Raw genomic sequence first — 27308 nt, 5'->3', positions numbered from 1 at the left:
GGCCAGCCTAAGGCAGCTCTTGATCTCAAAGAGTTGTGGATTTGAGTCTCACACTGGGTGCAGAGATAACTTAAAATTATAATCTTTGAGGGGAAAAAAAATCAGTAGTTAAATGTGAATAACTCAGAGAGCCGTCTGCATGTTTCACCAATGGGCTTTTATTAAAACTGTATATAGATCTCATACTTAATTTTTTTCTTAAAGAGAACTTCTATTCCTAGTATCAAAATAGTTCTTTTTTTTTAAATACTTGAAAAACAATAATACAATTATTTTGCTATATATTAAATATCTTCCTATGATCTCAATCACTTCTGTTCCATCTCTCCCCGAATCCTGCCTGAAGGTCACTATGACAGGTTTTGGCATCTTGAAGGCTTTATCCCAGAGAAGCATTAGAGATTTGAGAAAGAGAAGCCTGTGGCAAGAACTGATTTGATGTCTTAGGCTCCTATTTACGAGGCTTCTCTGCAGGGTTATATGCTGTCTAACTGGGCCACGTTGCCATCTCTCTCCCCAGTATGTCCTCAGGCGGGGGAATTAGGGAAACAAAACCCTTCTTGCCCTGAACCGGTAATGTCGACTCAACAGCACCATCTCGTGGCTGATGCGTATGAAAGCACCCAACGGTACGGGAAGGTATTTGGACATGCTATGTTGGAGATCTAGAGGTGGGGACCAAAAAAAAAAAAAAATTTTTTTTTTTTTTTTAAATTTTCAGGGGTCACAAGACAACTGGCTTCCAGAAAGCCCACTCTTGACACAAAAGAAGCTTCTTGCAGCTGCTCTGTCTCGAGCTCACCAGCTTGGTGGGGGCTGGGGTGGAGGGGACTGGAACACACCATCAAAAACTGGACTCGGGTAATGTTTTCTTCCGGCTTAAAGAAAGGGTGTGGTATTTCACCTTCTGCAAGGTGCCAACAGGAGTGTGGTCCCCGGGAACTGTCCTCTGTGCCGGGCCCAGGGCACTGGCCCTCGTGGGCCTGCCAGCTTTGCGAGGGAGGCGCAGAGAGCTGGGTGCTGACCAGACGTCCCTCTCCACGCAGCTAGCGGGCGCCCTGGCCAGGCTCTCTCGGATCTGGAAGGAAGGCGAGGAGCCTCGGGTGTGCTCATCCACAGCCGGGCTCAGCCTGCTGCTCGCCAGGGACCCTGGGGATGCCCGGAGGGCCGCCTCCGCCCTGTTATGCTTGTGCTCTTTCTTCCAAAACACAGATCTCAGCAAGGTGAGGGTCCCCTGTGGGAATCTGTCTGCCTCAGGGTCTCTGGCCTCCACGCTGGCTCTCATCCTGGCTAAGGTATTCTGGCGGTTGTCTGCGCTGTTTCTAGGTAACACCGCAGGGCCCAAAGGCTCCTTGGTCGGGGAGGGTACCCTGCCGTGGCTCCCTGCCTGGCTACTTCCATTGCAGTTCGCGGTCTTCTGGCCCTCGGGCCGGGCTCGTTTCTCAGTCCCTACTGAAGGCATCACCATGAGGGGCAGGTCAAACTGTCTGGGGAGCCTGATCTCCTGACTTTCATGTTCCTTGGCTTTCCTCGAGTTCAGACCATCTGGGACTCCGGGGGCTGCAGAGGGGCTGGCGTGGCTCGAGGGGCAGGGCATTCCAGCCGGTGGCCTCTCAGTGGCTCGCCCACCCTCTTCGCCCTGAGCAGAGCTGGCAGCGTCCGACTTCACATCCTCGCCAGCAGCACCCGTCAACAGCGGCACGATGGACTGGCTCGTGGATCGGGGCCTCCGCCTGGACTCCAAGTACTCCACCAGCTCAGCGGATGCACCCAGGGGTTTCTCCCTGGGTCTAAAAGACCATCGGAGGGGCATGGTCTTGAAGGGCCCCTGTTTGGCTCTGGAAGGGGTGGGCTCCTTCATGCTGATGCTTCGACCTCGTATGCCCCGTACCAAAGGCTTGGACGTCAACCCTCCTGAAAGAGACACCAAGAACATCAGTGCCCAAATTTCCCTCCAGGTGCATTGAGTGACTATGATGCCTGGCGTCGACCAGACATGGGTTGAGATCTCTGATGCATCAGGCAGCACTGGGGTCGGGGACACATCAGCACATAGGACCCCAGGGTTCTAGCTCTTGGGAGCACTCATGTGTGCACCTGCTGTCCCATGGAATTCATTTACCTCTTCGAAGCCACAGGGCAAGCCAGTGCCAAAAAAGGGAGCTACACGCCCAGACAGCCCAGACTCCAGGTCAAGCCCAGTCTTGGAGGAATCTAGTCCTACGGCAGAACATCATTTTCATTTATAGCTGAGTATTTGCACAAAGCAGAATGCTCAGCAAAAGTCCCTCCTTTTCCAGGTCAAACTAGGTGCTTGTACTTTTCAAGTGCAAGACTCTCAGATTATCCTACCCCGGACTGAAAAATAAATCAAATGTGCATTGAGTTTTATCAGAGCTACCACTTACTGTCTTCACTGTGTGTTTCGCAGCACCTGTCTGTAGTTGGAAACACATTTTTGATGTGTAATGTGAAATGAGAATCTAGAAAAACCATGTGATCCCACTTGCACACGTGTGTGCAATAAACACTAAAGTGACAAGGCACCAAGGGGGCCCTGGGATGCTGTGTGTGGTTGATTTTCTTCTTAATTCTTTCCTAAATCTTACTGTTTCTAAAGGGAATACACAGATAACCATGGCTGTATATTTTTTCTTAAGAAACAGTTATGAAAACAATTCCCTTGACAATGGCATCAAAAGGAATAAAATACTTAGGAATTAACTGAAGGGGTGAAAGACTTGTACAACACTACAAACATTAAGAAGAAAGAAATTAAAGACAGAAATGAAAGGCATCCCATGTTCATGGATTCAAAAGCTTAATATTGCTGAAATGATATTACCCAAAGCAACTGATCTACAGCATCAGCCCAATCCCCATCAAAATCCCAATGGGGATTTTTACGGAGATCAAAAAAATCCATCCTGAGGGGTGCCTGGGTGGCTCAGTGGGTTAAGGCCTCTACCTTTGGCTCAGGTCATGATCTCGGGGTCCTGGGATCGAGCCCCAGGTCAGGCTCTCTGCTCAGCGGGGAGCCTGCTTCCCCCCCCCCCCCCGCCTGCTTGTGATCTCTGTCAAATAAATAAATAAAATCTTTAAAAAAAGAAAAAATCCATCCTGAAATTCATATGATGGAGTATTGAGCAACTTCCACAGCCAGTCCCAAAACGACAAACACTGCATGATTTCCCTGCATGAGGAGCTCAGAAGGGTCGAAACCAGAGAGAAAGAGAGTGAACAGGTAGCAGCCAGGGCGAAGGGGAGGGGAGGGTGTCACATTACTGTGAAATGGACAGACTTTCAGATCTACAAGATGAAAAGAGTCACGGGCGTGGATGCGAACACCCAAAATGTGTGCTTAAAATGGTCAAAAGGATCAACTTCGTTCTGTGTATTTTAACATAATAAATGCAAAAAGTAAAGCAACTCGCAGTCATTGGTCACTGAACCATTATATTGCCTTGGCTCATCCACAGCCGGGCTCAGCCTGCTGCTTGATGTCCAAGATGCCTGTCATTGTGAAGGGGGGGAAGCTTCACCCGCACGAACCACACGGTGCAGGGACAGTCACATGCATTTCGAAGAAGATCTGATGTCAACCACACAGCCTTTGGCCCACAGCCGACACACACACCGGTGAGCATGAGATCAGCCCTACCCCTCCTCCATAAAACACCCCTGTTGTCAGCACAGCCAACTGGGATGAACTCGAGGCAGAGGGACCCAGGGTTCTCAGGGGACGGGCGAAAGTTCAGGGAGTGCCGGCTCCTGGGGAAGAGGTGATGGGAAGGCAGAGCCCAGTGCCCACTGGTGCCTGGAGGGGTATGACAGCATCTGAGGTTCCTGGGGAATTTTACCTGCCCTGGACCGTTCTGGTGGCTTTTAATAATTTTTTTTCACATGGTATTATTTTCTTTAAAGCATTTCCTCAGATCGGTCAGCAAGAAACATAATGTCGCCCAAAATAGCTTACAGCTTCAATTTCGATGGACCCTGTTGCTCCCCCATTAAGTTCCCATCCTGGGGTCTGAGACATGCATGTTTTTTGCCCACAACCCTGGGAAGGGTAGAAAGGGAAGCTTTTATTTGGAGGACAAAGCTGTGACTTTCAGCTTTTCAGGACAAGAGGACACAGCTGGCAGCCTGGCAGGTGGTTTGGCAGTGCGGCCCCTCTTCCTGGATGAAAGGCTGGGGGCCTGGCCCATGTCACCCCTGCAGCTCCCTTGCACGGGGACTGCAGATGCCCACGCAAGCCCTTCCTCCTCTTTCTCCAGACGGCAGCAGGGGAGGCACGGTGGGTGTGATATACAGACAGAAGGGACAAGAAAGAGCCCACGCTGATGCTTACTGTTCACAGAGCTCTCCTTTCTGGGGGAGGGGAGGCAGCTGCTCCTGCTCGTCCCTGGGGGGACCTCCTGGAGACCGGGAGCTGGAGGCAGAGGTGGCGTTCAGAGAGGCCCAAGTGAGGGTTCTTCCCCACCCTGGAATTGTGGCCTTGTTCACACTTGGTCAGCTTGGGAAGCAGGAAGGGCCTAGAGCCTTAAGCCACATTGAAGACGTAAGTAGTTAAGTCCTTCCTGAAGGATATAGAAACCCCAGGGCCTGCCTGATGGGCTTCCCAGGTCCCACGAGGCCTCCTCACACCGATGGTGGCCGTGGCCGGGCAACTGGAGGGCACAGCCCCCGCCTGCACCATGCCTCTGGGAATGACAGATGCTGCCCTAGGAAATGCCCTATCTGTTCCCCTGTGACTCTGTTTCCTCGGCTAATGAAATCAGGCATCAGTCTGACCTCCTGATGCGTGCTGTGAGCAGGGGCGGGTTCCACCCAGCCATCCTTAGTCCCATACAACAGGACCAGCCTCCGGGTCCACTGGTCTCAGTCTGTGCAAAGATTTCCACTGTGCCTCTTAGAGCCACCCCCTGACGCAGTCAAGGGATACGTAATGAGAGCCTGCTGGGTGCCAAGGGCTATTTCCGGTGCTGGGAATACAGCTGTGGGAAAAAAAGCCCAAAGTGCCTGTCCCTAAGGGGGTTTGCCAGAAAGCAACAATGTTTGCTATCGTGGAATATAGTGCTGAGAGCTATGACAAAGAATGAGGGGGTGTAGTGTGGTCAGCGACAGAGGAGTGAGGAGAGACCTGAGGGAAAGGGAGGAAGAAGCCATGTGGAGACTGGGGGAAAATAGCATGCCGGCATTGGGAACAGCAAGTGCAAAGGCCCTGTGGCACTAGTGAGCTTGGTGGGTCAGGGAAGCAGCAAACAGACCACCAAGGCTGTAACCAAGGGAGAAGAGGCTCTCCACTAAGGGTTCTCATCTTCTGCCCCCATCTGTATTTGGAGACCTCATCATCTCTGGTTGCAGAGGCAACCTGGGGCAAGCCTGACTCCCTGACTATCCTCTGGTCCCCTAGAGGGTGAGGACAAGATACATGGCTGAGCCCCCTCCATCTCTGTGACGAGGCCAGGAGGATGAGGCTGGCAAGGGGGAAGGGCTGCCTTGGGAGCCAAGGCCACCGACCCTTCCATCACTCCCAAGAATGAGGGAGCCACAATGGGCAGAAACAAACAAAAAAACAACAACCCATTGAAGGAGGTCTGGGAGTCAGAGAATAAGAATCAACAGAACCGGGACACCTGGGTGGCTCAGTTGGTTGGGCAGCCTGCCTTTGGCTCAGGTCATGATCCCAAGGTCCTGGGATGGAGTCCCACATCAGGTTCCTTGGTCGGCAGGGAGCCTGCTTCTCCTTCTGCCTACTACTCCCCCTACTTGTGCACTACACACCCCACACACAAATAAATAAATAGAATCAATGGAACCGTGCGAACCAACAGAACAGAGCCCCAAAGAAACAGAGCCACTGGAAGAACAGAGAAAAAGAGCTCTCGGGGAGATTCACGTATAGGACAAGAGAGGGCTGAAAAAAGGTCTTCTAGGTTTTAAAATGCAGTAAATGCATTGAAGGCACACAGGGTCACTGCTGAGACTCAAATCAGTGGCTGAAAAGATAAAGGGAAAGGAACATCTCACACCTTAGAGCAAAATGACACAGAAAAATCACAGGGAAAAGCTAAATCAGAAAATGGATCCGGGGGGCCCACCAGGCACTTTTCAAATTCCTGGTATTTGAAAAGTCAGATGATAATTAAACAAAAGAACAGTTTCCCTAAAGAAAAGCTGTGTCTGCAGATGGTCAGGCTCTGGGGGTTGTAGGTTGTACATGAACAAAAACACAGACCTAGCCACATACAGGTGCAATTTCCAAATTCCAAGGTCAAAGACAGACTCGCAAATGCTTTCAGTGAGAAAGAACAAATGATTTTCAGGAAGGAAGGGGAAAAAAAAAAAAAAAAAAGGCTTCTCACCTGCAACCCTGACATCTACAGACACTGGAGAGGAAGAATTCTAATCCAATGAGTCCTCCAACTAGCCAAGGGGCCACCCAGGCTCCGGTCCAAGGAAATACCCATGTCTCTGCAGAGGGATGGGCGTGTCACCCACCCTTGGAAAGGACTCTGACCTAACACTGAAGATTCAGAACCCAGACCTCAAGATGCAGGAGCACAGAAAGAAGAAAGACGGGGTGCTCTGCAGAGCCTGCTGCCCATGTACCACGTACCCCCGCCGGGTCTCACGATGGGGCTACAAAGTGATGTTTGCATGTGTGGGATCTGGAAAGGCTCAGCGCTCACAGCCTGAAACCGAGGGCTGGAGCGTCTCTGAGAATCTAACAGGGGAGGGAGTAAAGTGAAGGAGGGGGTTCCTAAAACAGACCAGAGGGAACTCTTAAAAGCATTTCAAAGTGCTCATTTTGGGGCACCTCGGTGGCTCAGTGGGTTAAGCCTCTGCCTTCAGTCAGGTCATGGTCTCAGGGTCCTGGATCGAACCCACATCAAGATCTCTGCTCAGCAGGGAGCCTGCTTCCTTCTCTCTCTCTGCCTGCCTCTCTGCCTGCTTGCGATCTCTGTCAAGTAAATAAATAAAATCTTAAAAAAAAAAAAAAAAGAAAGAAAGAAAATGAAGGGACAATGAATTAGATGGAAAAGCAGGGTAGAACTTCCAGATGAAGGGAAAAAAAGGAACAAAGAGCAACATGATCAACTCAGCAAAAATAAGGAAAAAAGAAAAAACCAGTAATAAGAAAAAATTTTTTCAATGAAACAAAATCAAGTTTATGGTTGTTACTTTAAATTCTATGAATGGACACGGGGCACCTGGGTGGCTCAGCCGGTTAAGCATCTGCCATCGGCTCAGGTCATGATCCCAAGGTCCTGGGACTGAGTCCAACGTCAGGATCTCTGCTCAGTGGGGAGCCTGCTTCCCCCCTCCCTCTGCCTGCCACTCCCCCTGTTGGTGCATGCTCTCTCTCTGGCAAATAAATCAAATGTTTAAAAAAGATGTATCAATGGACTGAACGCTCCCCTTTTAGAGAAGCTCTCAATTTCTGACATTAAAAATATACAATAAAAATAATAAAACTGCAACAGTGTTTACTGAAAATCACTTAAAGTTAGCTCCAAAGGAAAAATTCATAAAGCAAAGAATAGCAAAATGATACCCGACAAATGCAAATAAAAAGAAAGAAGGTAAGGGTAGAACTAATCTTGAACAAGATAGAATTTTCTTTTTTAGATTTTATGTATTTAATTTGAGAGCGAGAGCACAAGCAGAGGGAGAGACACAAGGGAAGGAGAGAGAGGATCTCAAGGAGGCTCTCCGTGGAGCCCAGAGCTGAACAAGAGACTCAATCCCATGACCCTCAGATCCAGACCTGAGTGGAAATCAAGAGTCGGACCCTCAACCGACTGAGCCACCCAGGCGCCCCTTGACAACGTAGAACTTAAGATGAAAAGCATCAAGCTAGATAAAGAGCCACATTATAATGAAAACAGACAGTTTATAAAGAAGACCTAACAGTAAGCAGAGAAAATATAAAGCAGAAATTATTGAAGTCTCTGGATACCTGATTAAAAACACGGCCATACAGGAAGGTTGCAATAGTTAGACTTCCTTCCTAGCCGGGCAGTCCCTGATAAAGTCAATTTAAAGACAAGGTGAAGTGAATCCCAAAATCAACGCACCTCATTTAGCAGTTACAACACAAAGCTCGTATCCCTCTAAAAAAGACACAACGGGCATTATTTCATGCGTACACAGAAGACAGACGAAATAATGAATGTGTACTTAACCTGGTCATAAATAAGGGAGTGCTTTTTGAAAACCACATTCTTGGGATCACAACCCATAAAATTAGAAAGAATTAAAGGGAGATATCACGTCCCCCCCAAATCATAAATGCTTGAAACTCCCAGATAACCTTCAAAATGGAAATAAAACCCAGAAATAACACAGTCTGGACCGGTAAAGCACTGATAAAATGAAAAGCAAAGTCTCCAAGGCCCAATAAAAACCACAGGGATAATTTATAAATAAATGTCTGCTGAAAGGATGAAATCCCAGGGCCCCTTTCTGCATCGGGGCGGCATTGGGGATGGGGGGCGGACTTCTGCGAAGGGCCCCAGCCACTGTTTTTCACAGGGTCTTGTTTGTTTTTTTTTTTTCAATAAAATTTGCAAAAGTAAGGTGTTTTCACATCCTCCCTTTTTTTTTTTTCAAAAGATTTTATTTATTCTATTTATTAGACAGAGAGAGAGATCACAAGTAGGCAGAGAGGCAGGCAGAGAAAGGGGGGGAAGCAGGCTCCCCACTGAGCAGAGAGCCAGATGCAGGGCTTGATCCCAGGACCCTGAAGCTGAACCCACTGAGCCACCCAGGTGCCCCATCACATCCTCCTTCCTGAAGAGCTTCTCCCTACACCGGTCCCCAGTGACAGATGTTATAGTTCCCACAAAACTTGGGTCCATCGCTGTCGGTTAAAATGCACTTAGGGTGCCTGGGTGGCTCAGTCGGTGAAGCATCTGCCTTTGGCTCAGGTCATGATCCCAGAGTCCTGGGATCAAGTTCCATGTTGGGCTACCCACTTGGCAGGGAGCCTGCTTCTCTCCCTCCCTCTGCCATTCCCCCTTGCTTGTGCTCTCTGGTGCACTCTGTCAAATAAATAAATAAAATCTTAGAAAAATAAATAAATGGATTAAAATGCCTTTTGAAATCTAATAGTATAGCTACTGGAAAGACAGAACTCCCCAGCTGTCCATGTTCCTCTCCAGAGAACCTGAATATTCCTTTTGACAGTGACAAAATTCTCCCCCAAACCCACGGGGACAGGGCACGGGACCAACCGTCACCAAAACCTGTATGCTGGAGTCAGATCCTGCCCAGGCCAGAAAATAAGAAAAGAGGCTGGATTCGACCGTCTCAACAGGTTCCAAAATCCCATCACCATTTCAGTCAAACCTCAAGAGAGAACGCTCCCTTTGGAGGCCAGGCTCTTGCCAAGGCCACGCGAATAAACTTGGTTTTGCAATTTACACCAGGCAGCTGTGGAGCGGGGTATGGGGGGGGGGGCGTCTATATGCAGCCCTAATCCCTATTCCAAGGAGGCAAGCTGGCGACTGGTGACTTCCGAGGTTCAGCTTTCTCATGTCACCCTCCTGGAGATGCAGGTGACGAACTGAGATACCCTAGCCCTGTCTCTCTGGGGCGGGTGGGGGGTGGTTCTCGAATGCTGGGCCTGACCGCTGTCTGAGCACCAGGCTGAGAAGCCGGGCCATCTCGCAAGCTGGCCTCCCTGGGGGTGGGGGTGGGGGCAGGTGTGAAATGCCTTTTGCCCGGGAGGAGTGAGAAGTGGCCCGAGGCCCCATGGCACCGAACAGAACCAGGATGATCTATGAGCTCGCCCATGGCTCATGCTGATGGGGATGGGCAAGCTTGGAAAAGAAGGCCTTTCTTGTTCGCCAGATGCGACCCTAAAATGTCCATCATGAGAGGGGAAGAGGAGTGCTCAGACAGGGTGAGTCCTAACATACTTCGTTAAACATTTTGCTTCCACAGAAACGCATTCTAAGGAAACTGGACAGATGTCATAGGCATGTGGGGCGCTCCTATCCGTGTTCTGCCTACTCGTCTACCAACATGCCAAACCCTGAGAAACACCGAACCAAGCCCGAACCGGAAACGACCCCAAAAAGCAACCACAGCAGACTATGTAAATTAACCATAAACGCCTCTTGCAAGGTAGGAGGTTTTGATGCTGGAAGCGGACCCATCCGCTGAGGTGGAGATGCCGGGAAGGATGGCAGCCCACCTCCCATGCAGAGGACCCCTCCTGTGTGCTCCCCGGCAAACCTGCAGGGATTTCTGGACAGTCACCAAACAACTGAAGGATCCCTCCGTCTGTAACTCGAGGTGCTTCCCTTGATGACCAAGCCGAACTTTCCAGGCCAGTCCCAGGTCCATTTCAGAACCCACGGAGAGAAGGCGGTGAGTCTCCCCACCCCACCCCCCAACCCATCATGCTTGCTTTCTTCCCAAATCCCTGCTCTTGGCTTTTGACCGGAGTGAACAATCAACCGATAATGTCTGTCTGTCACTCGCTCGCTTGTGGACACTTAAACTTTTGTGCAGAGAACTTTCTGTGTCCCAGTTGGTTGAGGGTTGATTTTGTTTTGTTGTTTCAGACCCATGGAACTAAGTGGAAGAAACACCGCTACACACAGCATACACGAATCTCACAGATCGCTGAGCGAAGGAAGCCTAGCGGGAAAGAGTATGGACGGCAGGGATCCACTGACGCCAAGTTCCCACAGGGGCCAAAGGGATCTATGGTGTTAGAAGTCAGAATGGTATCCCCTTTTGGAAAGGAGGGAGACAGTGATGCTGGAGAGAGAAAACCGGGGTGTGGGGGAGGCCCCGGACCTTTTATGTCTTCACCAGACGAGAGTTACGTGAGTGTGTACCTGTTATGATAATTCATCTGATAGACATGCGTGATGAATGCACTTTTCCGTATATGTATGTCAAACTTCCTTAAAAAAATAATCTTATTTTAGCAACGAATTCTGGAGCTAATGGGAAACCTGGAAACTGTAAGTAATCAGAGCATGTTGCTGCTTTTCTTTCCGAGGGAAGAACACACAGGTTGCACGACACACACACACACGCACTCAGGCACGTGGGTGCACGTATGCTCGCGGTTTTTCCAGAAAGACTCTGCTTCCGTAGGTACCCCTGGCTTCCGACACCGGATGTGGCGGCAGCTGCGGGGCGTGGCGTCAGGCTCTCCTCCTTTCTGTCCTCCCAGTTTCCCTGGGCTTTCGGTGCCATCCACGTGCTGAGGGCTCTCAACTATTTACAGTCTCCCCTGGTTATCATCCCGACTTGAAGTCCTACAGGGGTCTTGAAATGACCGTGTGGAATTTCCCTCCAAAACGGACCTCTCCCTCTCTCGTCTCACAACCTGCAGTGCGGGCCACCTGCTTAGATGCTCAGCCAAGAGTCCTCTCTGACTCCCTTCTTTCCCTAATGCCCCAGAGCAGCAAACCCTGTTAGCTCTAGTTTCCCATACACCCAGAATCTGACCGCCCCCTACCCAGCATGCCAGGGCCGATGCCACTATCTAGCCGGGACAACCACGGTCAGCTCTCCACCTGCCCTCCCACACTTGTCCCCGTCCCTGTGATGGGACATCTCACCCCCGCAACCCCGCCTAGAAAACTTATCCTTCTGATGACCTACCTCTTCCCCCGGTCCCTGCTTCTCATCATGCCATTAACGCATTTACTCATCTACACATCATCGTCCCCATTAGACACAAGGCTCCAGGGAGCCGAGAGGGAACGTACCTGCCGCTGGAGGGCAGTGGACAAGGGAGGGGGAGGCTGAGGGCTGGTCTCAGAGGCGAGATGGGCAGTCTTTACACCCAAAGCCACTGAGTCCCAGAAATGGAAAATAAAAAGCAGCCAATCTGGCCGACATGAGAGGACATACCCTTTTCCTGATCAGGGAGGCTGGTGGTGAATTTGGGAGTGTCGGGCTCCTGGGGCCGGGAGGGGCCAGGGCTGGAGCTCCAGGATAGCAAGCTCCCCTGGGCGCTGCCGTGGTTGCTCTCCAGTCGAAGGAGCCAGTGATCAGAGAAGGTAGAGCTGGTGGAACCTGTGGGGTAAACACAGGGAGGAGGCTGGGCGCTGCCCCACCTGGTTGTGCTTTGGAGGACCCTGCGTGGCTGGACCCCCACCCCTGAGCCCTGGGACTGCAGAAGCAGAGCAGAAGGACATAAACAAACGTCAGAACCAGAAGAGAGCCCCCTTGACGACTTTGCCGTGTGACCAAGCTGGAAATGTAGGGAAAGGCATTCAGGCACAGAGGTCAGGGCATGGACGGGTCCTGAAAGGCTGTCCCTCCCCTTACTTTGGTCACCGACTCTGGTTGTCTACATAAGTTGTGTTTTCATTCATTCTGTCTCCTGAAAAAGGCAGGCAGACTTCCTTGGATTCAGGCCTCTGGGGGCGTCGGTACTTTAATTTGACCTTCTGATGATTATTAGGAAGAAAATATGAGTATTTTTTTTTAAAAAGCTCTCTCATTCCAAAGATAAGGATAGGACTGTGAGTGAGATGAATCACCTAAGGAGGTCAACTCTGACCTCTTTTTTTCTCCCTCCAGACAGCCAAGTTGAGGCTGTTTAACGAACATGGCACTGGGTACGGTGAAGGCGCTAAGTTTATTATCGAGGCCCCGAGTCCCTCACAACCACCCTGCCCTTCCTAACAGGAACACAAGTGTGTGCACAAGTGAAATTAAAGTCTGGCTTGAGAGGCGCCTGGAAGGCTCCGTTGGTAGAGCTTCTGACTCTGGGTTTCAGCTCGGGTCATGCTCTCAGGGTCGTGAGCTGGGGCCTGCATCGGGCTCTGCACTCAGTGCAGGGGTCTGCCTGGTACTCCCTCCTGCCTCTCCCACTTGTGCTTGCCTCTGGCTCGAATAACAGAAAAATAAATCTTTTAAGAAAAACAAAAAACTAAAGTCTGGCTCAAGAGAGACAGGGAAACAAACCACCAAGAGGCACCTGCTACCTGATATTGTTCCTTATGAATGGGACACTGGCCTGTCATGCCCAAATCCCTGTGCTGCAGGAGGAGCTCCCCGGGCCAGATCCCATGCGTCCTCCCTGTTCTGGTCATCATTCGGCCGAGTACCTTTCTAGCTCCCCTCTCCTTCCTGAGCAGTAAACACCTACCTCTCAGGGAGCTGCTGGCTGACCAGAGAGGGATGCTGTTCCGTTTCTGATAGAACAGGATGTAAGCCCCTCTGCTGTTAACCTCGTCCTCTGGGAGCGATTCCACCGTGCTGTCGTCATAACTGTACCACTGGCCATCCAGAGAGTTCCGGCAGTAGGCTGCAAAGGTCCAAACCCCAAGTGCCAATTACTGGCATCCCCCGACCCCACCAACACAACAAAAAACAAAACAAAAACAAAAACAAACCAAACCAGAAAGGTATTTCAGATAAGCAGAGCTGAAAAATGGACATGTTTGTAACTGAATGAGAAAAATCGGTCCATTTTTGACCAGAGATAAATTCTGTGGACTCAGAAAGATCCATCTGTCACGCTCCCTGATGCTGACTGAGATAAGCGTGCCGTGACTTGAAGATGAATCCTTACGCTGCAGCCCTCGCTAAGGCAAAAATCTCCAACAATAGGGAACCCTAAATCATGGAGCCAGACAATAATGTCAATGTTCACACAGGTCCTCGGGGAGTTTTGAAATGCATTACCTGTGTCAGTATGCAAAAAAAAAAACAAACTCATTTGGGATTATGGTACGCCTCCTTCCTGCCTAAAACCCGAAAATAAAAACAAACCATTTAGGAAAAAGCCCATCAATAGGATTCTCGCCACCTTCTCAACAATTACAAAATATTCTCCTTTCCCTCCATGTCTCAGCGAATGAGCCAGAACCCACTAAAGCGGAGTCAGCCCACTTTTCTGTAATGAGCCACAGAGCAAACAGCTCAGGCTTTACAGGTCAAGTATGACCCCAGATGGTCCCTGACACAGATTCTCCTTTGTTGTTGTTTATATCACCTTTAATGTAAAGACCTTTTTTAACTCATGGGCTATGCAGACACAGGTGGTGACTGGATCTGGCCCATGGGCCACAGGTGGTTGAACCCTGTGCTACTCCCAAACCAGGTATGTAGGGGCTCACCTTTGCCCTTCCCTTCCCTTCCCCCAGCCCCTGTCCAAAAGCCAGTCTCACTGATCCTACTTGCAAAATGCATCTTAAATACCCTGACTGTCCCCTCCTGAGTCCCAGCCAACACCATCTCTCATTGGAGCCCTAGCAACTGGGATTCTAACTCCCATCCTTAATCCCTTCTACCTTGTTTTCGTCGAGGACAGCTATGCAAACTAGATCATGTCTTCAGGCCTCTGCCTAAAGCCTCTTACTGGCTTCCCGATACCTTTTGGAAAAAAAACCCGAACTCTCACCCATGGCCTACATGCAGCGTCTACTTCTCCAGACTCATCTGTGTCCCTCAGTCCTGGGTCACTAGACGTCAGCCACAACAGGCTTGCACCATTTTGTAAACACATCAAACTCCGCCCCAGGGCCTTTGCACATACTATTACCGCTTCCCATCATGGTCCTCCTCCCCTTATCCACCTCCCTAGTTCCCTGAGCTCTGGGCCTGTAGGCGCCCTCCTCAGGGAGGCCTTATCTCCATCACAGACACGGTCAGTCAAACACCTTCTGTAATGCCAGGCAGGCAAAGAGCCAAAGCGACAAGCGTCTTTTCACTGGGTCTGCAGTTAGACTGCAGTGCCATGAGGGCAGCACTCCTGTCACTCATCATGGAAGCTCCAGTGCCACTCAAAGAGCCTGCATTGAAGGGGAACTTGCGTGTGTATCCCCAATCCCCACACCTTAACCCCCCAACACCCCGTTCTGTGACAGGTGCCTGGCATGTGACAAGGGGTCCGTGTGGGCCCAGGACCCACGGGAGCTCGGCATTCTGGGAGACCTCTTCCCGGGGGCAGCTGCAAGCTCGGCCCCGGTCAGGACGCGTGACCACGGCGGCCACGAGCCAAGAGGCAAGGCTCACCTGTGTAATGCCCACCTTGCAGACTGCCGTGGTGGTTGCAGACGGCGTACAGGTCGTACAGGAAGTCCAGCGGGTAGCCGGCGGGCAGGCCGGCCGGCTGCTTCCAGGGGGGCCAGGAGCCCGTCCCCGGCGGGGGGCCGGTGCCTCTCTGCGCCACGTGCGGAGCCATGTTGAGGCCGGATAGCGGAAACTGGACCAGCGTGGACAGCTTGTTCCTCCTCTCGCCCACTTGACAGAACCTCTTGAGGTGGATGATGAGGATGTCGGGCAGGGTCCACAGGCTCAGCTTCACCATGCCCTGCTGCAGCGCCTGGCAGTGCGGGCACTTCCACGCGTCGTCCTGGGCCAGCTGGAAAGGAAGCCACGGGGACCGTGAGTGCCCCCTTCCAGTCCGTGAGTGTCCCCTTCCCGCCCGCGGCGCCATGGCCCACCCACAGTCCCAGCCGCGCCACCTGCTCCTCCTTGGTGTAGAACTGGAAACACTCGTCCAGGGTGCAGCTGTGCTGCTGGTGGGCCTGCTGCTGCCGCCACACGCTGTCCGCATCCTGGACCCGCTCCTCCTGGAGGCTCCCGAACAGGCTGCAAGCAGTGGGGACCACCGGCATCAGGGGGAGGCCCCTCGCGCTCTCCACCCCCCCCATCTCCTGGAGGGACCCCGCAGGAGGATAGTCATGAACACCTGCTGGGCTGACCCGTGTGCTTTTTCCAGAATACGGCCACATGTACTCGGGGGGGTGACAGGCACGGCCAGGCTGAGAGGGCCTGAGCGCGCAGACTTGCACCCGGCGGCCTGGGTTCGAATCCCACCCTGAGCTGTGGGACACTGAGCAACCGCATCCCCGCTCTGTGTCTCGGTTCCCGCATCTGGGAACCGTGCATTACGGCGGGGCCGACATCAAACACGTGTTCGCTGCTGTCACCACTGCTGCTCCTCACACCGCCCAGCATGGTCATGACCGCGGCCACTAGCGGTGTTTCACTACAGATGCTGGTCATGAGGGTCTCCCAGAAGCTGGGACCACAGGGCGTCAATGCCTACGGGCTAGTCAAGGGAGTGGGGCACGGCCAGATTTATCTGTGGCCGCAGGGCCTGTGATTTGTCCGCCCCCCCACCCCCCCCATGGGCGCCCCATTCTTGCACTCACCGCTCCTTGGTACAGCTGTCCCACTCCACGGCCAGCTTGACATGGGGAGGGCCTCCTGGCCTCCTGAGGTGCAGAGCCCTGAGAGGAGAGAACACGGAGCCAGTCAGAAAGCTCCGGGCTTCCTTCCCCAGCTATGGGGGGATGTCCCAAGCCCAGGACGGATGTCCCAAACTCAAGTGATCAATCGGAGTGTGAACCGGGACCAGGGCACACACACACGTGACCACAAGGGCCTTGGCCTGGGGAAGGCCTTCTTCCTTAAGCGTGGCCCACCTTCCGCGGCTTCTCAAACTTCCTGTGGCCAAAGACCCGTTTGTTGGTCTGTTTCTAAACCGTTACAGGCGGATGCTTCGATAGAATACAACAAAAATAATGGGGGGACAAAATAAAAGTTCAATTGAAAAAATTATCATAGAGAATGCAAAATGATTATACATTCGTCATTATTTTCAATGGCCCTGACCTATTGCCTTAACCCACCTAAGTGTTTCCTCTCCAGTTCTGTCATGGGCCGGGGACAATCAGCGGACAGGGAGGCATCAGTCTGTGGAATTTACTTTGAAGCCAGAATGCTGCAAGGGGGGGCCCTCTCTCAGAGCCCCCACAAACCCCTGTGCTCCCTTCTCCCATCAGATCCAAGCAGGATGAGCCAACACTTCTCCAGCTTCCCTAACTCCATAAAGCGGGTCCTGAGCAAAGAGGGTGTGGACAGCAGACATGGCACAGAACCTTTGGGCTTACGCCCTACCCTGAGGGTTCCTGGTTTTTACAAAGGGAGGGGTCCTTCCTCACTAGGATCCTGACTCCCATTTGGATTCTGACACCCGTTCCAATGTGCGGCTTCCGTCAACACCATCAAGCAACCAACTCAATTCCAGCATCATCTACTCAAAGTCAGCATCAGACCCCACAGGTGAAGGGCTCCGTCCTACAGCAGGACTGCCCCCTCCCAGTGTAGACGCCACCTGCAAGTCGGGGTTGTCATCTGGGCATTCTGACGTGTTGGCCGCAGCTGGGAGTCTCCAGGGCCCCCTCCTCGGGTTTGATAAATTTGCCAGAGCAGGTCACAGACCTCAGAGGAACATTTCACTTACTAGATCACCGGCTCATTATGGAAGGCTGTAACCCAGGACAGTACAGCTGATGAAGACAGGCAGAGGGTGACGTGTGTGGGAGGGCTGCAGGGTTTCGATGCCCTTTCTGGGCCACCACTGTGTGCTCACCCACCTGGCAGCTCCCCAAACCAGCCCTTCTGGGTGTTTAGGGAGGCTTCCTCACGTCAGCACACTTGATTAATCATTGGCTGCTAGAAGTGAATTCGGTCTCCAGCCCCTCCCCCTCCCGAGGCCTCTGGGTGGGAAGGAGAGTTCCAACCTTCAATCACAGAGTTGGTTCCCCTGGCAACCTGGCCCCATCCTCGGGTTCTTTCCAAAAATGATCTCATCATTAGTGTAAACTTGGGTGTGGTCAAAAGGGGCATGTGAGCGAGAATAAGACACCTTTATCACTGATCGCAGAAAGCATTCCAAGGGTCTTACGAGCTCTCCACGACAAGAACAAAGACATATTTCTTATGATAAATCAGAGTATCATGCCTGTATTAAGGGTTCACTCAGCTTCAGCTGGCCCAGACAGAAAGTCAGAGATGTTTACTGGCAGCTTTGTGTCAGTGGGGAAAATGACCAGAAGTACTCGACAGTTTACAGAGAAAAACCGGCCCCAGGTACTCTGCAGCCTATGTGCATAGCCTGACAGAGCCGAGACAGGTGGAAAGCCGTGGCAGTGGGGGGTGGGGGGGGTGGGGGCGTGGGGGGCACTGGCATTACCCCTCAATCACAGACATAGTGTTCTACAGCTTGAGCCCAAGACTCCGTGGCAGAATTCTCCCCAACCCCAGATGGTACATTCTGGTTGAATTCGGCAACATGAGCTCATGGAAGGAATTTGGGTCTCTCTACCAGACTGAAATGGGTTCACATTCAGGCTGGGCCATTAGCTACGTAAGTCGGAGCAAGTTAGGGATGCCCAGGAGGCTCTGTGGGTTAAGCGTCTGCCTTCCGCTCAGGTCATGATCTCGGGGTCCTGGGATTGAGTCCCACATGGGACCCCCTGCTCAGTGGGGAGCTTGCTTCCCCCTCTCCTTCTGACCCATCCCTCTGCTTGTGCTCTAATAAATGAATAAAAATCTTAAAAAAAAAAAAAGTATGAGCAGGTTAACTGATCTCTGAGAACCTCAGTGTCCCCTCATCTTCAAGGACCCCGGTCAAATACAAGGACACCGGTTGTTTTACCCCCTCTTACCTGTCCACTGCCCAGTGGCAGAGGGGATGGCTGTCCTGTGGGGATAAGTAGCCGCAGCCCAGAGAAAGCCCCACAACCCGGACGGAGAACAGAGATCCCGGGTTCTGAGGAGACATCAAACAGAGCAAATAAGTCAGCATCGCGCAGACTGCACTGAGACGCTCAAGGGCAAAATAAATTACCCAAAGACCGTCACCCTTTTTGTTGATAGCCTATTTTGAGTATTCCCTTAAAAATTAGTATTCAGTGGGGCACCTGGGGGGCTCAGTCATGAAGCATCTGCCTTCAGCTCATATCATGATCCCAGCGTCCTAGGATCGAGCCCCTCATAGGGTTCCCTGCTCGGCAGGAAGCCTGCTTTCCCTCTCCCATTCCCCCTTGCTTGTGTTCCCTCTCTTGCTGTGTCTCTTTGTCAAATAAATTAATAAAATCTTTTAAAAAATTAGTATTCAAAACCTGCAGATATAAAGGTCCTTTTTAAAATTTTTATTATAATTTTTTTAAAAGCTGTGCACCATAGGGGTGCCTGGGTGTCTCAGTCGGTTAAGCGTCTGACTCTTGATTTCGGCTCAGGTTGTGATCTCAGCATCATGGGATCGAGCCCTGCTTTGGGTTTTGCATTCAGCGTGGAGCCTGCTTGAGATTCTCTCTCTCTTCCTCCCTCGGCCCCTCCCCCTCTAAAAAAAAAAAAGGTACGCACTGTACCTTGTAACACTTATAACATAGCGATCTTGTAACATAGCAATCTAACACTGTTTAACATATTAAATTTTCCCAAACGAGGAACAGTGTTTTTAAATCCTGATGTTTAATTGGAGATGCTGGCACAGTCAATGGAAAAAAACCACTCCGTTCAGTAACGATCCTTTACCTGACTTAAAGAGGATTATCATCATCACCCAATGGCCAAAACAAGGCAAGGATCTAAAAGCAAGCCAGTGTCTATTTTACACCCCAAATGCTTAAGTAGTATTTATATACTTCAAAATAAGCCACATAAAGAAATACTGCCTACGTTTTCAAAGATGCATGTTTTTTAAAATATTTTAACGTTTTTGAAGTTGAAGGGAGCCTTAAGTGGCATTACTGACACGAGTCAAAACGTGGAAACAACCCACGTGTCCATTGACAGATGGATAAACACAACAGGGTCTACACACACAATTGATATTATATAGCCTTAAAAAGGCTATATAAAATCACCATATGATTCTGCTTCATGAGATACCAAGACCGGGCTCCTAGGGACAGAAAGTGGGATGGGGTGACCAGAGGCTAAGGGCTAGGGGATAGGGAGTTGTTAAATGGGCACAGAGTTTTGGTAGGAATGCTGAAAATTTGGGGTAAAGATACAGTGATAGTTTTACAACATCGTGACTGTAACTAACGCACACTTACCAATGGCTAAAATCAATGTCATGTATATTTTACCACCATTAAAAATAATCGATGGAATCTTTGGAATCTTTAAGTAAATACAGTCCTTTTTTTTTTTTTTAAAGATTTATTTATTTATTTGAGAGAGAAAGCGTGCAAGTGCATGGCGGGGAGGGACAGAAGAAAATCCCAAATAGACTCCCACGTGGGGCTCGATCTCACAACCCTGAGATCACAGACCTCAGCCAAAACCAAGAGTTGGACGCTTAGCCTGCTATGCCACCCAGGTGCCTCGCAAATATATTCTTAAAATGGTCACTGATGAGCTTAGCTTTAATCAGAAAAACAATGGAATTTCCTTCCAAATTCTGACAGTGATCAAAGGCAGACACATCAGTACTTACAAAGCACGGGTGAGCTATAGGTTGAATTCAGACAGGGGAGGAGGTGAGAGAGAGGGTACTGGAATTCCAGGAAAGAGCGACAGTGTGTGGGCATGACCTAACACACCCCCAGACAGCCTTGACCTCCTCCTCCCGGCAGCTCCTGTGTGCGAGGAGCAAGGGCACACTGGTAAGGTCCATGCCCGCCTGGACCATAACCTCATTCCAGTTGACCTACAGCCTTAACAAAGGCAAAGGCAATCGCAGGAAGCAAGCTGTCTCCAGAGGCTTTGATCCATGGGTGGCCCGGGAAGGGTGTACTTCCCTAAGGAGACTGTTTCTTAAATCTAGGTATGGTGAGGTTTGGCCATGGGAGTGGGGGTGCTCTTTTTCCTAATTGAGCCTTGCTGTTTGGAGAGCAACATGACCCACACAATCAAGGCACGAAACCTCATGGAGACACCTTCCCCTGTCTGCACACAAAGCAAGTTTACAGAGTGACCACAGAAAATGTCTTGACAGTGATAAACCCCTGCTTTTCAGGATTCAAAACAAATTCAATGTGTCCAGCAAACTGGTCATTTTTGGAAGACGTTCTCCTGTCTTCCATCCCCAGCTAGGAAAATTCATTTTAGAACCTTCACTCCTTTTCCTCTCTCGAGCTCCAGGTTGAGAATTCTGAATGCATTCAATGATGACCACACCTAGCCAGGATCTTCTAAGGAATGAAAGCCTTATGGGTGAGGTGCGTGGGCTATCCTAGGAACCCCACCACCGTTTAGAACACCCTTCTCCCACAGAAAATCAGGCCCACCCCCACAGTGACCAAAGAGTCTGCAGAAAGGCACCCATACTGCGTGGGAGGTGGCCTCTGTTATTCTCCTGGCCCCACAGATTGCCTGATGGGTTTCTGCAAACCCCAGAGAGGTGCAGAGGCAGATGTACATGTGTGACAAGGTGGACGACAGGGACGGTCAAGTTCACCTAACAGTGGTTTCATCCACTTGCAAAGATCAGGAGGACAAGGCTGGCAGAGGCCTGGAGCTATTATTAGAAGATATTCTGACCTATTTAGAGGGAAGTGAGAGGCTCTAATTTGGGCACCACGGCAAAAAAATCCTTCAGAGATACAGGCTGGTACAAACATAGAGAAAGTCTTTGACAAAATGTTATTTCAAGTACCTCCTGAATCAAATGTATGGTCTTCCCCCAGCAGGAAGGAGCATGAATTATGAAGAAATCACCTCTGAGAAGTTCTCACGTAGAGAAGCAAAATTCTGAGGCTCCTGACCTGTCCCCCCACAAAATGTCAACATCTTCTGAACCACAGGAATGGTTTCTGATACCCTGGGGGCCAAAGGGAATGGTTTTAGTGTGTGTTGGGTTTACCTGTTAACTACCTACCTGGGAATAAATAAAGGAGTAAGGCAATAAAAGGTGTTTTGCCTTGAGTTTTTAATCTTTAAAAAAAAAAAAAAAAAGGAAAAAACCAAACACTGGACAAAATTAGTTTAATATCTAGATGTTCTCATTTAGACATAAACACCCATTTTCATTTTCCACAGAGGTGAGGCCTCAAGTCCCCTGAAATTCTGGATGCAAACGTGTAGTTACAGTTTACTGTAATTCACTATGCTCCAGGAAAAACCACAGGTAAGCCATAAATGTAGAAAATGGAGAAGAACTATGTCAATGCTATCCCAGTGGTGTTTTTAAAGATTTAACGAGAAAAGGGCTCTGCCCATGAAAGGCATTGTGATGGTGCGAAGAGTAAAAGCACAGGCCATGGGATGGTCACCTCCTTGCCCAAGATCAAAGCTGTTTTATCCAGCAGTGTAAACACCCTCTTTAAAAGCAAATGCCCGTCTAGCCTGAGCTCCTCCTAGATCCCTACCCCTTCTCCATCCCCCACGATGCACACTGACCTGGATCGGGGCCTCACTCTTCATGACACAGCGGACCTTACTGAGAATGCACTGCTGCAGCTGGAGCCAGGAAATGGCTCTGTCTTCCCTCAGCAGGAAAGGTGGCCCGAACCTGAACAAGTGAAGGGATCAGGTTAGCTCAGCGAAGGAAAGACCAACACGGCTCAACAGAGACACTTCTCCACTGAGTACGAGCTGAGCACAAGCATGGTTCGAGGCTGCCCATCAGAGAACCTCGCTGCAGCAGGACACGCCGCGGCATACAGAAAGGTCCAGAAATACAAAGCCAAAGAGAGACGTGGCGGTGGAAATGGATGGCTGCCAACGATCGGCCAGCTGGGAGACTCTCTCCCCCACAACAGGGTCAGAGGACACCAGAGCCAGAGGGAAGCGAGGCAGGGAGAGATTAATCCAGAGGCAAGCCGGTCCAGCAGACATCCTGATAGTTTTGGGCACCAGGTTTTGTGCACCAGGACCCAAGCGTTCACAGTGAGCCCAGAGCACCCAGATCACCAGATATGGTTATGGCCACAGTCCTGGCTAAGCCACGGGCACTGCCGAGAGAAATCACCCACCAGAATGTCCTGTGGCTGCACCACGCAAGGTTGTACGAAGACCCGATAGGCTAAGAATGTTGAATAAACTTGGCAAAGTCAGCACAAACCCAAGCTGTTAGGGTCTGGAGCAGAAAAGGGACTGTGCTGCCTGTGGAGGGTTTACTCCCCTCATCCTCTACGGACAGGCGTTCACATCAGTGCCCATCTTTTCATTGTAGCAGTGCCCGCTAATGGTGGAAGCCCTGCGTTCCTGCACATACACCTTTGGGTGCACACGACAGCTCGTTTCTTTGGGATACATTTCCAGGAGTGGAAATTCAAGCTCAAAGCTGACCATGCCCTAGAAAAACCACACCCACATACCAGTGAGGCAGGTGCCCCTTTCTCTTAACACTTGCCCAGAAGGAGCCTTATCACGTTTCAAAACTCTCTCACTGTGATCCGAAAGGTGACCAGCCTCTTGCTGTTACCGTGAGAATTTCTTCTGCTACGCACAAAGCTGGATATTTTAGCCCTATGCTTGTGTTTCTTTCGTGAGTTGGCATGAATCTCCGTGCTTCGTTTTACTAAGAGTATCTCTCTCCCTGATTTCCAAGCGGAGTTTTTATACCATGGATTGTGCGCCCTCTGCCTGTCACGTGACATAAATACATTTTCTCGTTTGTTCTTAAAATATTCAGTGTCTAAAACGTTAGCCTTTTCCTTTACAGCTCCTGCCTGCCTTAGGCATTAAAATAGTCCTCTCAGGGGCGTCTGGGTGGCTCAGTGGGTTAAAGCCTCTGCTTTCCACTCAGGTCATGATCTCAGGATCCTGGGATCGAGCCCCGCATCAGGCTCTCTGCTCAGCAGGGAGCCTGCTTCCCCCTCTCTCTCTGCCTGCCTCTCTGCCTACTTGTGACCTCTGTCTGTCCAATAAATAAATAAAATCTTTAAAAAAAAAAAAACAGTCCTCTCAGCCCAAAAGACATAAATACTTCCCTACATTATCTGTAAGTCATTTAACGGTTTCCTTTTAATCAATCTAGAATTTAATCATGTGAACGTATGGCAGAAGTAAAAAATTGATTATATAAAAAAAAATCAATTTGCCCACCTTATATACTACATAATTCATTTACTCTTTAGTAATGTGAAATGTACCATTTTTATCACATAATACCTAAATGTACTTCAGCCTATTACATTCCATTGATTTAAGTATATATTCTTCCAACTATACTACAATTTTTTTTGGCTTCAAATTTTTTTCTTATGTATATAGCCTACATCATTAATTTTTCTAATAATCGAAACATTATTCTGGTTTAATAAAGCAACCTCTCTCCCTTCCTCCTCTCTCCTTCGCCCAGTATTTTATCAATGTCCTTATGAGTTTATTATTCAAGATGAATTTTACAAACATTTTATCAGTACAGACATCTTTGATCGGAGTTAGAGCTTTCAAGCGTCTTATCTGAGCTAGCAATGAAAGCGACCTGGTCTTGTCTGTTACGTAACCACACCTGGACCTTTTCACTACTTTGATCACTTCCCAGTTCTTGGCTCTCTGGACAGGCCACGATATAATCTGAAGACAGTGGTCATTTTCTCTCTCTTCTTACAGCCAGTTTTTTTCTCTCGTCTTACTGCACCACCCAGGCCTCACAATATCATACAAAATGATAGCAGTGGGAGCCATAATTATTCCAGAAATTAACAGCAAAGTCTCTGATGCTTAATGGTGAAGGGTGACGTCTGCCATCTATTGATTAGAAAGTCCCCTACTCCTCCTGCATTAATCTTGAGAACAGATGTTTGATTTTATCAGATTAGAATTATTCTAGACGGGCTCCCAAGCACGTGTCTGCACAGCCCAGACATCATGTGAGAAGACGATCAGGTTCTACATACCTGCTGGCCTGCTGGCCTGACCCCACCAAGTTACAGAAGAGGACTAGCACCTTGTTCTCGCTATGGATGGGCAGGGAGGACCGCAGACCATCTCGGGCTGCCAAGCGTGGGGAGACCGCGAGACCAGACGGATGAGCTAGAGAGAGAGAATTATGTTCATAGACTTAAAAGATATTAAGCTACGTGCGGCACTTGTGCCTTCTGGTACCTGGTACACGGCGATTATACACGAGGTAGTGAATCTGCCATTGCGTTCAGCCGGTAATAGTAAAACGTGGGCAGGGATGTTAATTAAGGCTTCTCAAAGTCGATCCGAGAAATACTCCAAAATGATCTGGGTTGCTTTTATGCCTCAATCAGAGAGCCACAAGTGGGCTCCGGCTTCCTCAGCCCACAGAAGTACAGAGAGAAGGTCAGAACATTTATCCTTGAGGATGTGACAGAATTAGACTCTCCTCAATTTCCAGTTGTTCTGAAAATCAGACTTTTCAAGCACAGGTGTGTGACCTTTGATTGAACTTGAAATGAGGGTCTTTTCATTGAGCTATCACATAACTGGAGCCAGGGAAGGTCCTGCTGCAGATTCCAGGCCCAGGGGGTTCTCTGGTGACTCAGAGCAAGCACAGACACCTGGTTCCCACAGCCCACACCAAGGCTGGCTGAAGACACAGACCCAGGTACAGGATTCTTGTGGGCTATAAGGCAACACTGGTGGAGGGTCCTCCAAATACGGGCCTTCTTGACCGGCGAATTAGTCCAGAAGGTATATGAACTGCAATCGAAGACTGTCAGTCCAAACTTCAGGAAGTGGGATGTTACCAAAAGTCATTTCATAAACTTTTTGGCCATCTGCTGTTTCAATTTGTAAACATTGGACTTCAAGCACAGACCTTGAACTACAAGAGTCCTGAAGACAAAGATCACCCTGAATAGTGGTTCTTATTCTCAAAGCGTGGCCTCAGGACCAGCAATAGCATCCCCTGGGAACTTGTTACATGTGCAAATTCTCAGGTCCCACCCCAGACCTACTGAACCAGAAACTCAGTGTGTCAGACCCAGGACTCTGCCTTAACAAGCTTCCAACATGATTCTGATATTCACCAAGGTTTTGAGAACTCCTGACTGATTGAATAATTTTTAAATCATCAACCATCTATACAGCAAACATCAGAGAAACTAAGCCTGGCAGGTCCAAGTACCAAAATGAAACGTCTTACGCCTCGGCACACAGGCATGTAACTCTCAAACGTGTAACTCATACTATCCAAATAAAATTATGTGAGGCACCACCGTACCTGAAAGCAACTCCTGGCCAGATGGTGGGGGTGCGTGGAAGGCGTACACATTGTCTCCCTCTGAAATGGTATTCAGGTCCTCTTCATCAAAGAAAGACCGCTGGAATCCACTGGGACACAGTTCAACCAAGATCACCTGGAACGAGGAGGATCATTTTCCTTCTTGATTTCTCAAAGGGAACTTAAGCAAGAAATCTAAAACTGACTGAGAGTCTCTTTTACCCTTTCTTCCCTTCAAAGTGAGAAACACTACTTATTAGTCGTAATAAAACAGTGGAGGTATGACAATAAGACTGACCACAGACTATCTCAATGGCAACAACAGAATCTCAGACTGCTTTGGGAAGGGATGCGGGAAGACAATGGGGGGGGCAGGGGTGTTAAATCTCAAATGTATACCCAGCTAAACTATCATGCAACCAATAAAACAAAAATAAAGCTCTCTGGATACCCAGCTAAACTATCCTGCAAGCAGTAAAAATAAAATAAAGATCTCTTCAAATTATAAGTTTAAAGTGTTTACCATTCACAGATTTCTACCGAAAGAACTCCTAAATAGTTCTGCCAACTTTTTCCACATCATGGCATATGCGGAACATATTTTTATGGAATGCTGAGGTAAGCAGGAGAAGCTGCTCTTATAGCAGAGAAGACAGGTGACCATCTTAAGGGTCCTGTCACCTCGAGGGCTAAAGGGATCAACATCTCAAAACACCTAAGCCACTCAAGGAAATTCTCTGGGAAATTCTCTTGTAAGAGATACATTTCAGGGTTAAAAAAAAAAACTGAATCCAAAAACAAAAACAAAACAAAAACACTTGAGTTGTAAGAAGAAATGATGAGCCAAAGAAAATGGTAAACATTGGTAAAAGTAAACACACACTAACTATATAAATCTATAATAATCCGTACTAGTACTACAACCAGGCAGAAAGGGCAGGAGGGATTAAAATACTGGGAAATAATATCCATCCACAATAATACTCAAAAAGGTGGAAGGGAGATTTGGGTACATCAAGATCCTTGCGTTGTTTCCGAAAATTAACGTATGACTTTGCTAATTCTGCATGTTGGCATTTTCAGGATAACCACTAAATGACCATAAAAATAGATTCTATATGTCCCCAAACCAGAAGAGATGAAATAAAAATTGCTCAACAGAAAAGCAGCAGTGAAGGAGAGGGAAAGGAAACAAAGAAAAAGCAGAAACAAAGAAAGTATAAAATAAAGAGGATATAAATAAATCCAAATATATTCAAGACCATAGATAATGGAAGAGGAATAACCCTGCCAATTAAAACACCAAAACAGATTGTAAGTTACGATCAAAATGCCCACATGTGCACTTAGGAACCCCTAAGTGAGTCCTACTTCCCTGCACAAACACATCACACTTCGCAAATTCTTGACAATTCACTGACTCTTGTAA

The 27308-nt window shown here is 49.3% G+C and overlaps 1 protein-coding gene across 2 annotated transcripts in view; it reads right to left on the bottom strand.

Annotated features, from left to right (window-relative positions):
• Positions 1-136: 136 nt before the first annotated feature.
• The window catches only part of USP43 (ubiquitin specific peptidase 43), a 50239-nt gene continuing 23067 nt past the window's right edge, over positions 137-27308 (bottom strand). Inside the window, exons 6-15 of one of the 2 annotated variants that reach the window (XM_082708205.1) lie at positions 25880-26015; positions 24585-24720; positions 22138-22249; positions 18453-18556; positions 16152-16229; positions 15459-15585; positions 15007-15355; positions 13136-13294; positions 11890-12054; positions 137-1914 (exon numbers count right to left, since the gene is read on the bottom strand). In XM_082708205.1, the coding sequence (XP_082564331.1) occupies positions 845-1914; positions 11890-12054; positions 13136-13294; positions 15007-15355; positions 15459-15585; positions 16152-16229; positions 18453-18556; positions 22138-22249; positions 24585-24720; positions 25880-26015 (2436 nt within the window). In that variant the 3' untranslated portion in view covers positions 137-844. The remainder of the gene's footprint in view (positions 1915-11889; positions 12055-13135; positions 13295-15006; positions 15356-15458; positions 15586-16151; positions 16230-18452; positions 18557-22137; positions 22250-24584; positions 24721-25879; positions 26016-27308) is intronic. The other variant, XM_082708206.1, reaches the window with a different exon arrangement.

This window comes from Mustela nivalis (genome assembly GCF_964662115.1).
Source record: "Mustela nivalis genome assembly, chromosome: 17".
NCBI classification, from domain to species: Eukaryota; Metazoa; Chordata; class Mammalia; order Carnivora; family Mustelidae; genus Mustela; species Mustela nivalis.
Note: the sequence above shows the minus strand (reverse complement) of the source record. Positions and strands in the feature narration are given on the sequence as shown.